The sequence below is a fragment of the Neofelis nebulosa genome, chromosome 6 (genome assembly GCF_028018385.1).
Source record: "Neofelis nebulosa isolate mNeoNeb1 chromosome 6, mNeoNeb1.pri, whole genome shotgun sequence".
NCBI lineage: Eukaryota > Metazoa > Chordata > Mammalia > Carnivora > Felidae > Neofelis > Neofelis nebulosa.
The window spans coordinates 8473984-8486639 of NC_080787.1; the positions used below are offsets into that span (position 1 = coordinate 8473984).

At 49.4% G+C, this 12656-nt stretch overlaps 1 protein-coding gene across 8 annotated transcripts in view; it reads left to right on the top strand.

The window, feature by feature from the left end:
• Nucleotides 1-12656, top strand: part of RIPOR2 (RHO family interacting cell polarization regulator 2) — a 234576-nt gene that overhangs the window by 218998 nt on the left and 2922 nt on the right. For 3 of the 8 annotated variants that reach the window (XM_058732823.1, XM_058732827.1, XM_058732825.1), the window contains exon 20: nucleotides 5149-5808. In XM_058732823.1, coding sequence (XP_058588806.1) covers nucleotides 5149-5487 — 339 coding nt within the window. In that variant the 3' untranslated portion in view covers nucleotides 5488-5808. Of the gene's footprint in view, nucleotides 1-5148; nucleotides 5809-7673; nucleotides 8368-9215; nucleotides 9307-12656 lie in introns of those variants that run through there. The other 5 variants (XM_058732832.1, XM_058732824.1, XM_058732829.1 and 2 more) reach the window with 4 other exon arrangements.

A 12656-nucleotide genomic window follows, 5' to 3' on the forward strand; every position in this document is an offset into this window, starting at 1 on the left:
GGAGACACAGAATCCGAAGCAGGCTCCAGGCTCCGAGCTGTCAGCACAGAGCCCAGCGCGGGGCTCAAACTCACGGAGTGCAAGATCGTGACCTCAGCCGAAGTGGGACGCTTAACCGACTGAGCCACCCAGGCGCCCCTATAATAATTTTTTTTCTTAAATGAGATCACACTGTTCTGTTGCATAACTGAGTTTTTAAATGTAATAGATCATGGTTATTTTCCTTGTTAGAACATGTTGATCTACTTCATTCTATTTGAGGGGTGAATGTGCATCTCAGGGTATGGATATTCTATAATTTATTATCTTGTTCCATGCTGATGGGCCTTTGTGGAGATCCCAACTCTGAAAAATATCATGATGAGCATACAGGCACACACAGTTTGTGACTTGGCATCGGTCATCAAACCATTGAGTCAAAGAACAAGAATATTTTTAATTTCGAAAGCCATCACTCCTTTTTGCCAGGGGAGAGGAGGTTGACCCCTCCGTGGCTTTAATTCAGTACCAGCCGGGTGTAACAGGCATTGGCAATTCAAGCACGCAGGGGCCCCGTACAGACAGCGGCTCGGTCCCCTTTATAATCTGAACAGTTGTTCTAAAAATCAGCTCATGCCCACCCTCAGATCAGCTCAGTAAAATCAAAGTTGGCCCCTTCTTGTCCTGGGAAAGGTCAAATGTTGACAGCTGAGAAGAGCTTAACTTCTCTGAGGTGTCAGCTAAGCTGGGGAATGGTGGGATGTTTGTGTCTCCACAAGACCTTCCATTCTAAGGTCATCTGGGCCCAAGAGCAGGGACTTCATGTTCTTCTTTCCTACAAAGCTCCAGTCTTTTACTGGGATTTGCTCAACAGGCTGTTCTATGGGCCAATCATCCTCACTCTACTGAAGAGAGAGGAGGAAAATTAAAGGCGTGTGACCGCTGCTGGTAGCAGCCTATACAGACACAGTCTTCTGTGCGTGGGATCATGGTGCCCTTTGGTCGTGACAAGTGCCCGTTGGTCATGACAAGGACCCATGGTCTAGCGTCTCCTTAGATAAAGGCAGCCTGGGGCACCTGGGTGTCTCAGTCGGTTGGGCATCCAACTCTTGATTTCGGCTCAGGTCATGATCTCACGATCCATAGGATGGAGCCCCCCATCAGACTCTGTGCTAACGGCGTGGACCCTGTGTGGGATTCTCTCCTCCTCTCTCTGCCCCTCCCCCACCTGCTCTCTCAGTTTTACAATAAATAGATAAACATCAAAAATTAAAAAACAACACAGAAAACAGTAGCAACCACAGCAGTTACAACACAGCCCTTCTTTGGCTCTTCTGTGTGCGCCTTCTACTTTTAGGGCACATGCCACTGGCCACATGCTCTCTCTTTATTCCAGTTCAGCTCTCATTGTTATGCCCTTGGATTCGTTTTCCACGAAAGAGTGTCCCCTTGCAGATGGCTTAGACGACACACTAGTTAAGAAGCTAGAAACTTAGGTACCACCTAGAAATGTTGGACCCACCATGCCCAAACCTTGAGTTCTTTCCATTTTTTCTTGTATAAAATAGCAAACATTGGCACATTAATTCTGTACTCACATGTGAAGGGCTAAAGCAAATATAAAAATACCTAGGTGAGAGCTGGTGTTTCTATAAATCTTGAACCTTTGAAAACCCGTAGCTACTGAAACTAAAAGTTGTAGGTTTGTTCACTTTTGATGCTTTTCGCTCCCCCACCCCAAACAAGTAGAAGATGTCCATCCTTTCCAGTTGTACCGTTGTGTTGGGATGTTGTTTCTCCAATCATCTGGGACTTGCCAGAGGAGATGCTCGCTGTCCTGTTCAGTGTCAGGGACTTCTTGCTTAACAGCACACCTTCTCTTGGCTTCTTAGAACTCCTACCAATTGTGGGGCACCTGGGTGGCTCAGTCGGTTAAACGTCCGACTTCAGTTCCGGTCACGATCTCATGGTTTGTGGGTTTGAGCCCCACGTTGGGCTCTGCGCTAACAGCTCGGAGCCTGGAGCCTGCTTTGGATTCTGTGTCTCCCTTTCTCTCTGCCCCTCCCCTGCTTGTGCACTCGCTCTCTCTCTCTCTCTCTCTCTCATAAATAAATATTAAAAAAAATAACTCTTATCGATCCAAATGTCACAGCAGCCACCTCTTCTTGGGCCACTGCTCAAACCCAAGTGAGCAAGATGCTGCTTACGTGTCCTGTGAGATGGTATATCTCTGCAAGGCACAGAGAAGTGCCACATGCTTTCTCAGGCCAGGGAACAGCGCCCAGTTCCCACTCAAGCCAGCAGAGTTACGGGCTTCATGCTCACAGGGACAGTGTGGTCCAGAAGTCCCATCTACAGATCCTGTTCCTGGGGCACCTGGGTGGCTCAGCTGGTTAAGCGTTCGACTCTTGGCTTGCGCTCAGGTCATGATCTCACGGTTCATGGATCGAGCCCCATGTTAGGCTCTGTGCTGGTGGTACAGAGCCTGCTTAGGATTCTCTCTCTCTCTCTCTCTCTCTCTCTCTCTCTCTCTCTCTCTCCCTGTCTCTCCTCCTCCCCCGCTCATATAGGCACACTCTCTCTCAAAATAAATAGATAAATAAACATTCAAAAAACAAAACAGGGGCACCTCGGTGGCTCAGTCGGCTGAGCATCCGACTTTGGCTCAGGTCATGATCTCACGGTTTGTGGGTTCAAGCCCCACGTCAGGCTCTGTGCTGACAGCTCAGAGCCTGGAGCCTGCTTCAGATTCTGTGTCTCCCTCTCTGCCCTTCCTCTGCTCGTGGCTTGTGCTCTCTCTCTCTCTCTCTCACTCTCTCACTCTCCCAAAAACAAAAAAACATTGAAAAAAAAATTTAAAACAAAACAAAACAAAGATCCCATTACCAGCGGTGGACTGACCGGGCCCATATGCAGCACTTCATCCCTCTTGAATCAGTGTCATGCAAACATGCCTGAGAGGAAGAACCATTTAAGTTGTTTTTGGCCAGTTAAGCCTTGGAATGTATGCTTTGCACAACGGGTTAAACTTTGGTTAGGTGGTTAAAGCTTGGAAGCTCTTAGGAGGGGTACAGGAGGGAAATGGACGGGGAAAATGGAGAAGCATCATGTGCTAAAGTTCATCCACTTTACAGTTTTCACAAGGGCTGGCCCTGGAGGTCAAAAACCCATTGATGATAACTACGCAAAAGCCTAAGTGAAATGGGACATTTAATATGATTATTACTCACAACAGCCAAAAAGTGGAAACAGTCCAAATGTCCATCAGCTGACGAGTGCGCAAAATGTGATCTGTCCCTACAGAGGAATATGATGCAACACACAAGGAATTCTGACTCGTGCTGGAGGAACCTTGAACACATCTGGCTAGTGAAAGTGCAAGACGTAAAAGGCCACATGTTATGTGATTCCGTTCCCGCAAAATGTCCAGACTAGGGAAATACAGAGAGAGAGAAGGATCAGTGGTTGCCAGGAACTAGAGGGAGGAGACCAGGGAAATGACTGCCCAAGGGTACAGGATTTCTTTTTAGAGTCATGGAAATGATCTGGTCCCTTTCTCTTAGTACCAACTAAAAATAAACTTTATTACTAAAAAAAAAAAAAAAAAAAAAAGAAAAAGAAAATGATCTGGAATTAGGTAGTGGTGATATTTTGTGAGTGTATGAAAAACCACTGGGCCATACACTTTCAAGGGTGAATATTATGGTATGTGAATTATATCTCCATATTTTTTAAGGGTGGGGCTGTTCTTGGGGTGCCTGGGTGGCTCAGTCGGTTAAGCGTCTGACTTCGGCTCAGGTCATGATCTCACGATACGTGAGTTCAGGCCCCGCGTCGGGCTCTGTGCTGACAGCTCGGAGCCCGGAGCCTGTTTCAGATTCTGTGTCTCCCTCTCTCTCTCTGACCCTCCCCTGTTCATGCTCTGTCTCTCTCTGTCTCAAAAATAAATAAACGGTAAAAAAAAATTAAGGGTGGGGCTGTTGTCCAGCACTGAGAAACTAGGCTGTGTCTCATCACAACTGGGAGGGACCACCACAGTGCTAGGTGCCATCCCATGAGCAAACACATCACCAGGTGTTTGGTTACACTTTCAAGCTCTTTCATCCAGGCACGATGGTGGCACCAGAGTTGACGGGTGCTCACTCAGCGCAGGGTATCATTCTAGGTGCTGTAAGGAATCAAATAAGATTAAAAAAAAAAAAAAAAAAAACAAGATCTCCATCTTTTAGGGAGCTTCAACAGAAAAGGAGTCACTGTTGTATCTCCTATAAACAAATACATGAATACGCAGATGTATATAAGAATAACAGTAACGCTACAGCTCTATTTATCGAGGCCTTACTTCGTGCTAAGACCGGATTTCAGTCCTTGACATGTGTCACCATGTGGAAGAATCAGAAAGGCCTGTGAGTGGCTTTTGATTCTACTCACTTTGCAGATTGACGGACTATGGCACAGGAAGTTAAGTAAAATGCCAGAAGCACGTGTGAGCAAGTTGAGAGAGTAGGATTAGATATAAACACAGGCGTACATATGTGTACATACGTAATGATAATTAGGTCAATGTAAGTCATAGGAAATCAGGAAGATAGTAGAGAGCCGGTCACATAGTGGTTGGTGACGCAGGGCCCGGGTCTTAAGCCAGCTTAAAAGATAATTGGGCGGGGGGGCAGCGCCTGGGTGGCTCAGTCTGTTAAGCGTCCAACTCTTAATTTTGGCTGAAATCTAACCCGTCCTTCCCGGTCCAGGTCGAGTATCATTTTCGTGCACCGTGTCCTGGCACTTTGGAAGGTGGCTTTCTTCCACGCGATTCACTTAGCGTCTCGCAGCTTCTGTGGAGACACATTCCTTCCCTACAGACCCTTCTGCAATCTTAGCATTTGCGCTAGACCTCAGGGGCTGTTGAATGCTGGAAACGTAACTTTGGACCTTCCAGCTTCATAGTCCACAGAGTCTGTGACCTGATAGAGTAATGGATTGAATTCAGAGACAGTTCTTTTAGTAAACATGAATTGTTATGGATTTTTTTTTCTTTTTTTTTTTTTTGTGCTCTGAAGGTCATATGAAATGTCTCGTTTTATCTATAGTTTAGGTCCGGGAGTAAAAGTGATGCCTCTGAAACTGCAAACACATCAAAATGTCCTCACGGGGTCCCTCCCTCTCTTCCAGGCCTTGCTGTATTACTGTGAGGCACTGACAAAGGCAAACCCCCAGCTCCAGAAGGCAGCCTGCCTGGCCCTGAAAAGCTTGCAGGTAAGATCCAGTCTCCGAGGCCCCGGCAGTTCAGCTCTGAGCAAGTCTAGGCCAAGTGTACCCAACAGCTTTCTTCCCATACTTGGGGGCACCTGTCTTACCTCCTTCACGGTGGGAACTGTGTATTCATTTGGGGGTCTTTTCTTAAAACTTTATTTTAATGTTTATTTATTTCTGAGAGAGAAACAGAGAGTAAGCGGGGGAGGGGCAGAGAGCAAGGGAGACACAGAATCCGAAGCGGGTTCCAGGCTCTGAGCTGTCACCACAGGGCCCGATGCGGGGCTCGAACCTATGAAGGGAACCAACTACAAGATCACGACCTGAGCCAAGGTCAGATGCTTGATCGATCGAGCCACCCAAGCGCCCTGGGGGTCTTTTCTTTAAATAGTAGCTAAATGTGACTTTGTTTCGTTAGGGTTGATCATTTTCCAAATGAAATAATTATGTGTTTCAGCAGTCCACAGCCCAGAAATGGATAGCTTATCCCAAAAAAAGAGTTGATAGGATGATTTCACCAATTTTTCTTGTGTACAAGAAAGAACAGGAACAAATAAAATTTGTAAGGAAATACTGAAATTCAATGTGCCGATAAATTCCCAGATGCTTCCTCATGATCTATCTGCTTTAACAAGCAGCTCACCCTTCCTTTTTTTTTAAATTTTTTTTATGTTCATTCATTTTTGAGAGACAGAGAGCAAATGGGGGAGGGGCAGAGAGAGACACAGAGGATCTGAAGCAGGCTCCTCGTTAAGAGTGGAGAGCCCAATGGGGATTCGAACCCACAAACCCCAAGACCACAACCCAAGCTGAAGTTGGACATCCAACTGACTGAGCCACCCAGGCACCCCAGCAGCAGCTCACCCATTTTAAGTGTGTCAGGGGGACATGTCACTGAGCAGTGACAGGGCTAAAATGTAAATGAAACAAAGGCTGAGAATTCCCAACATTAGAGACTTTGCCTTTCAGGGTGCCCAGCTGGCTCAGTCAGAGGGGTGTGCAACTTGGAGTCATGAGTTTGAGCCCCAGGTTGACCGTAGAGATTACTTAAGGAAATTAAAAGGAAGGAAGGAAGGAAGGAAGGAAGGAAGGAAGGAAGGAAGGAAGGAAGGAAGGAAGGAAGGAAGGAAGGAAGGAAGGAGAAAGAAAGAGAGAGAGAGAGAGAGAGAGAGAGAGAGAGAAAGAAAGAAAGAAAGAAAGAGAGAGAGAAAGAAAGAAAGAAAGAAAGAAAGAAAGAAAGAAAGAAAGAAAGAAAGAAAGAAAGAAAAGAAAGTTTGCCTTTCAGTAGGAAAGATTTAATGTTCAACCTACCTTAAATCATCAAAAATAAGACTAGTCACTTTTCAGAAAAAGATAAAGTCACACCTTCAAACTTGCTAAAATCTTGGATGGCCGCATGGGACAAGGAGCAGGACCTGTAGCCGGATGGGCATGAAGAGAGGGGTTAATACTCTCAAAAGAAGTCTCATGACCTGTGCAGAAAAACAGCTCTGGGAAATATAGCCTTCCTTGTCACGTGCTGAAAAATACCTTATGTGGCCAAGAGAGCCCACAGTGACTGCTGTTTATTTGAGTGGCCTCCTGGTGCCCGTGACATCTCAGAGACGATGGCTGTGACACAGAGCTAATGGAAACAAAGTCACCAGGGTACAGTGAACTGTGTCCGCTTCTGTGGATTTGCACAGTGTGAACGTGACAGTAAAAGCAACAGTTTTAACTCCAGCAGATCTCAAGTCTGAGAGCCCCGATTCCTCCACTGTTCTCTTTTCTTCCAGAAGATACGATCCTTTGTGCTGTACAAAACATCTCTTTTTTATTTTTTTTTTATTTATTTTTTTTTTTAAATTTTTTTTTTTTCAACGTTTTTTATTTATTTTCGGGACAGAGAGAGACAGAGCATGAACGGGGGAGGGGCAGAGAGAGAGGGAGACACAGAATCGGAAACAGGCTCCAGGCTCCGAGCCATCAGCCCAGAGCCTGACGCGGGGCTCGAACTCACGGACCGCGAGATCGTGACCTGGCTGAAGTCGGACGCTTAACCGACTGCGCCACCCAGGCGCCCCAAAACATCTCTTTTTTAAACCATCCCCAGCCTCCCAACTCCTGAAAGGGGCTCTGGGCAGCATGGTGTGAAAAACAGTGTAGACACGGGGGTTTCATCCACCCAAACCAATCAACTCTAACTAACCTGTCAGGGAAAACATCATCATCATCATTATTATCATTATTTTATTTTTATCGTTACTATTATTAGTAGTACTTAGTTAATGCTAGCAAGCAGACAACCACATTTTTCTGTTACCAAACTGGACCCAAATGAGAGATCAAGATCCTCAAACCAAGAGGCCCTCGGAGTTCGGGCCCCTCATCTGTTTCTCTGGGCTAAGAGCCTGTGGTCTGCCCGTGCTGCTCACTGCCACTGACACCTCTGTCACCGGCACCAGGGCTCTCTGCGCCTGGCTTCCTTCCAGAAGGAGAATCGCCATCTCGCAATCTGGTCCCTCAGCTCGTCAGAACCTCAGCGGAAGCATCTGGGTCTGGCCGCAGGCGTGCCCCACGCCGTGGTGTCCGTGGAAACGCGGCGCTAGGCCCTCCTCTGCCTGCACGCGTCCTCTCCCGGGGGTATCTGTCATCTTCCCCAGGCCAATGACGCCCCCCGCCCCGGTTGCCAGGCCGGGTCTTCCCTCGCTGGCACGTGCCCCGCTGGCTGCGGGGCGTCCCTGTTGGGAAGTCACCTCCGACCGGCACCCAGCTCGCCCACCTCAGTGGGGGGGTGCAGCTCGTCCGTGCCCCTCCCCCACCTCATCCTCACCCCCGACGGCCCCGCCCCGCGGACCCCACCGCCAGGCAGCCCGCTCTGCCCACCCCGATTGGAGCCGCCTTCCGTGCGCGCTTTCTGCGGCGGTGAGGCTGCTCTCACTACAGCACGAGTCCCGGGCCCCGGGTAGCTCCGTGGGTCAAGGGTGAGCCTCGTGATCTCAGCTCCGGTCGTGATCTCACGGTTTGTGAGTTCAAGCCCCACATCGGGCTCCGCGCTGACGGCGCGGAGCCCGCTTGGGATTCTCGCTCTCTCTCTCTCTCTGCCCCTCCCCTGCTCGCTCTCTACCTCTCTCAAAATCAATAAATAAAAACAAAACACCCCACAAATCCCGCTTCTAAAGCTCTTATGTGGCTCTCCACCATGCTAAGGATGAAGTTCAAAGCACTTAATGTGGCTGGTAAGGCCCCTCCTTGATTGGGGTCCTGGTAGGAGGTGCTCCCCTCGCCTGGAATGTATTTCCTGCCCCACACCGCCCAACACATGCACACGTGCACGCACGTACACACACACACACACACACACACACACACACACACACACACACACCTACCACTTGCCTGAATGTGGCTAATTGCCCTAAGACACCGCTTCCTCTGTGAAGACTCTCCAGGTCAGACCAGATGACGTTTCCCAGCTCTGTTCTGCCCGAGCACCGTGTCCCCGCCTGTCATTGTCCCACCGTCTGTCTTTCCACTGGACCAGAAACCCTGGGGGGTCAGGACCGAGCCCCAGTCACTGCCTGGCCGACTGCCCGGTCCCTGGGACGCTCATACGTGTGGGATGGACAGACGAGGGTTCCGACCACCTGCTCTGGCTGTCCTCCCGTTGAGCACACAAGCCAAACACAGAGTCCTTAGCTGAGCACTGGGTTGGAACCAGTGAGGCGCGTGGGAAAGAGCTCGGGGAAGGGGATCCTGTTCTGGAAGGACACGCTGGCCACTCCGCTTCCAAACGCGAGTTGTTGGAGCTCCTGCGGGTGCGCGGCCCAGGCGCCATCCCGGGAGACGAATCCAGTGCATCTTGGAGGGACGGCGCGGAATGTGTTCCTTTAAAAGAGCCCCTAAGGAGCCGGACGCTCAGCGGGCCCAGGGAACCCTGGGCAAGACAGTACGGCCCCTGTGGCCCCGCCGTGGGTGTCGCAGCACTAACGGCTCTCTCCTCGCAGGCCACCGAAAGCATTAAGATGCTGGTGACTTTGTGTCAGTGCGACACCGAGGAAATCAGAAACGTGGCCTCGGAGACCCTCTTGTCTCTCGGTGAGTTTCGCTTACACGTTGTTTCCTTCTGGTGCTCTCCAAGGGAGCTGGGCCCCGACGGTTCGTGGGCTCCGTGGGAGCACCTTCCCCCCGGGGGCCCTGCTGACACTCATGCTCACACATGGGACGTCACACACATGGGACATCACACTCGCACAGGGGACGTCACACGCATGCTCACATGGCATACGTCACACACAGGGGAGGTCACACTCACACAAGGTACATCGCGCACTTGCACAGGGCACGTTACACACACACAAGGTAGGTCACAATCACACACACACACTATGAGGAACTGGTGGCTTCCCATCTCCGTCCAATGCCCGGTTCTCACCGCCTGGAGCTGGGGGAGGGCCGCTCTCGGGAGCCCCGCCAGGCCGATCAGCCTGCACTGTTTGGAGGCCAGGACGTAGACTCGAACCTAAAGCAGAGGCAGTAGTTAGGGATCCACGGGGGCTGGCGAGCTTGGGTTGGGACTCCGGGGGCCGCGGTTGGCTGAGCTGCCTACCAGGTTTCACGCCTTTGTTCTTTCGGAGGAGTGCAGGGGGCAGAGAGAGGCTGTTCTGACCTGCATAAAAGATAGAGACAGTTGTAATTTTACTACTGCAACCGCTCTTAATGTGCAAAAACTATGCTTCTAAAAGTCCTCAAATATAATCCGGCTAATAATACTAGTTGGAAAGAAGCCACCCTGGTTTGGCTATAGTCGCATAATAACGTAAGGCAGAACCTCGTGGCATTTATAATCACCGTGCAAATCACATTCGTTGTTGTAGGTGTTCTTTCTTACAGTTACTGGTTAAATGACACTTCCTTCTGCTAACGAATACATCATTTGATCCACAGAAATCCAAGCCAGCACATGTTTGTTTGAAGGATAAAACAGTTATTCCTTGAGTCACCTGGGTGGCTCAGTCAGTTAAGCATCCCACTTCAGCTCAGGTCATGATCTCAGGTTCTTGAGTTCGAGCCCCACGTGGGGCTCTGTGCTGACAGCTCAGAGCCTGGAGCCTGCTTCGAGTTCTGTGTCTCCTCCTCTCTCTGCCCCTCCCTTGCTCATGCTCTGTCTCTGTCTCTCAATAATAAACGTTAAAAAAATTTTTAAACAAATTTGGGTGAGGGGGCACCTGGGTGGCTCAGCTGGCTGAGCCTTCGACTTTGACTCAGGTCATGATCTCGCGGTTCGTGGGTTTGAGCCCCACATCAGGTTCAGTGCTGACAGCTCAGAGCCTGGAGCCTGCTTCAGATTCTGTGTCTCCCTCTCTCTCTCTCTCTCTGCCCCTCCCCTCCCCTTTTCTCTCTCTCAAAAATAAAATTAAAAACATAAAAATTTTTTTTTTAAAAACAGTGATTCCTTATGGCTGCTTTAGGCATACAACTTTAATTCCCTAAACACATGCCCAGGGTATTATTAGTTTGAACCTCTTTTATCCCATTGTGTTCTGGGCTAACACTGAAGGCAAGCCAAGTGTTTGCACAGCTCAGAGACACTTCCTTATCCAGACCCAGAGAAGCCTGTCCCCTCCAGATGTGCCCCAGGAGTCACTTCAGCGGCACAAACAGCATCTCCAGGAGCGATGGTCACACCTGCTTCACCTACAGGGCTCCCCGGTCCCCATGCCCCCCTCACACCACCAGCTCACGTTCCCAACACTAGTTGGCACTTTGGAATCACTAAGGAGGCTCTCAAATACACTCATGCCCGGGGTTCTACTCCCGAAGGTTCTGATTTCAGTGGGCTGGGGTGTGCCTGGGTGCTGGGACGGTTCAAAGCCCCCCAGGTGATTCTAAGATGTAACCGATGCTTGAACCCGATGTTATGAATCTCCTTTGACCTTAATACACAAACACTGGTGTGTTTTTAACTCACCCAGATGACCGAGTTGATAATTGTGTCTGGTAGGTCCCCCTGTGATTTGGGGGCTGGTCTCTTTGTCCTAGACGGCTGCTGTGGAATTAGTGGCTTCTGTAAGTGAGGAACTGAAGGTTAACCGTATTTAATTTTGAGTCGTTACCGTTCACATGTAAATCGCCACCTGAGGCCGCTGCCCACTGCTGTCTGCGTAGCTGTGGCCACCTACCCGTCCGGCTGGGCCTCAGACCGGTTGAAAGCACACTGCCCCATGTGCCAAAGCTCAGGCCCTTTCTCCTCCAACACCTGCCTGCTTCCCAGGGCTGTTGACAGACCAGAGGAGGGGCCAACGCAGATCAACGCCCACGGAAAACAACGTTAGAGTAAGAGGCCCCGGCATCCCAGCTCTGGTTGTGTCTCTGCAGTGATGTGGGGTTACACCCGTAGAGGATTCGCTCTGTGCCGGGCACTGTTTTGAGGGACCTGCATGAGTTAGCGCATTTAATCTTCCGAAGGACTCCACGAGGGAGAAGGGCAGTTAGTCCCATTTTGCAGAAGGGCCCATTGAGGCATAACTCACTTATGGGCACCCAGACCCGGTAGGGCACCGCGATGGAATCCTGACCCACCTACAGTCTGCGGGACTCTGGGGAAGGACTGCACACCTCTAAATTGGGATACAGCCATGCACACGCTAGGAACGGGCCGGGTATTCACTGGGTTCTAAATAGCGTTAGTTACCCAAGCCATTCAGGCTGTGTGCCATGGTACGAATGTGCCTAACTCTGTCTCTCTCTACCCGCCCCTCCCCGCCCCGCTGTCATCACCTGGAAAGGTGCTGTGTTTAATGTTTTATATGTCAGGGTTTTGTGCAAATATTTTGTCTCAAAAAAGGATTCCACCCCAAAGCAATAGAAAAGTAAAAATTACTGAATTAGGGGAAAAAATAGCATTTGCCTCAGAAAAGTCAACAAGGCATGACAAAACAATCTGCAGAAATCTCTAAAATTTGGTGGCCTTTGTCTAGAGGAGTTCGCTAAGTTCTTATAAGTGCAGGTGTCTCCTTCCTTTGGTATGTGATGTATTACCGAAAAAATTAAATATACCCCTCTAAAAGACAAACGTTAGTTGATCGAGAGGCTTCTGTTTCCAGAGACTACGATATATTATAAAATCCACCATTACACTGCTTTTCAAAAACTCACATCAATGTATTTCTAGCGTTTCATGAATCTTTTTTTACTTTTTTTGTTAATGAACTTCTTTTTTATTTTTAATGTTTATTATTTTTGAGAGAGAGACAGAATGTGAGCTGGGGAGGGGCAGAGAGAGGGAGACACAGAATCTAAAGCAGGCTCCAGGCTCTGAGCTGTCAGCACAGAGCCCGACACAGGGCTCGAACCCATGAACTGTGAGATCATGACCTGAGCCCAAGTGGGAAGCTTAACCGACTGAGCCACGAGGTGTCCCTCTTAATGAACTTCTGATTGACCAC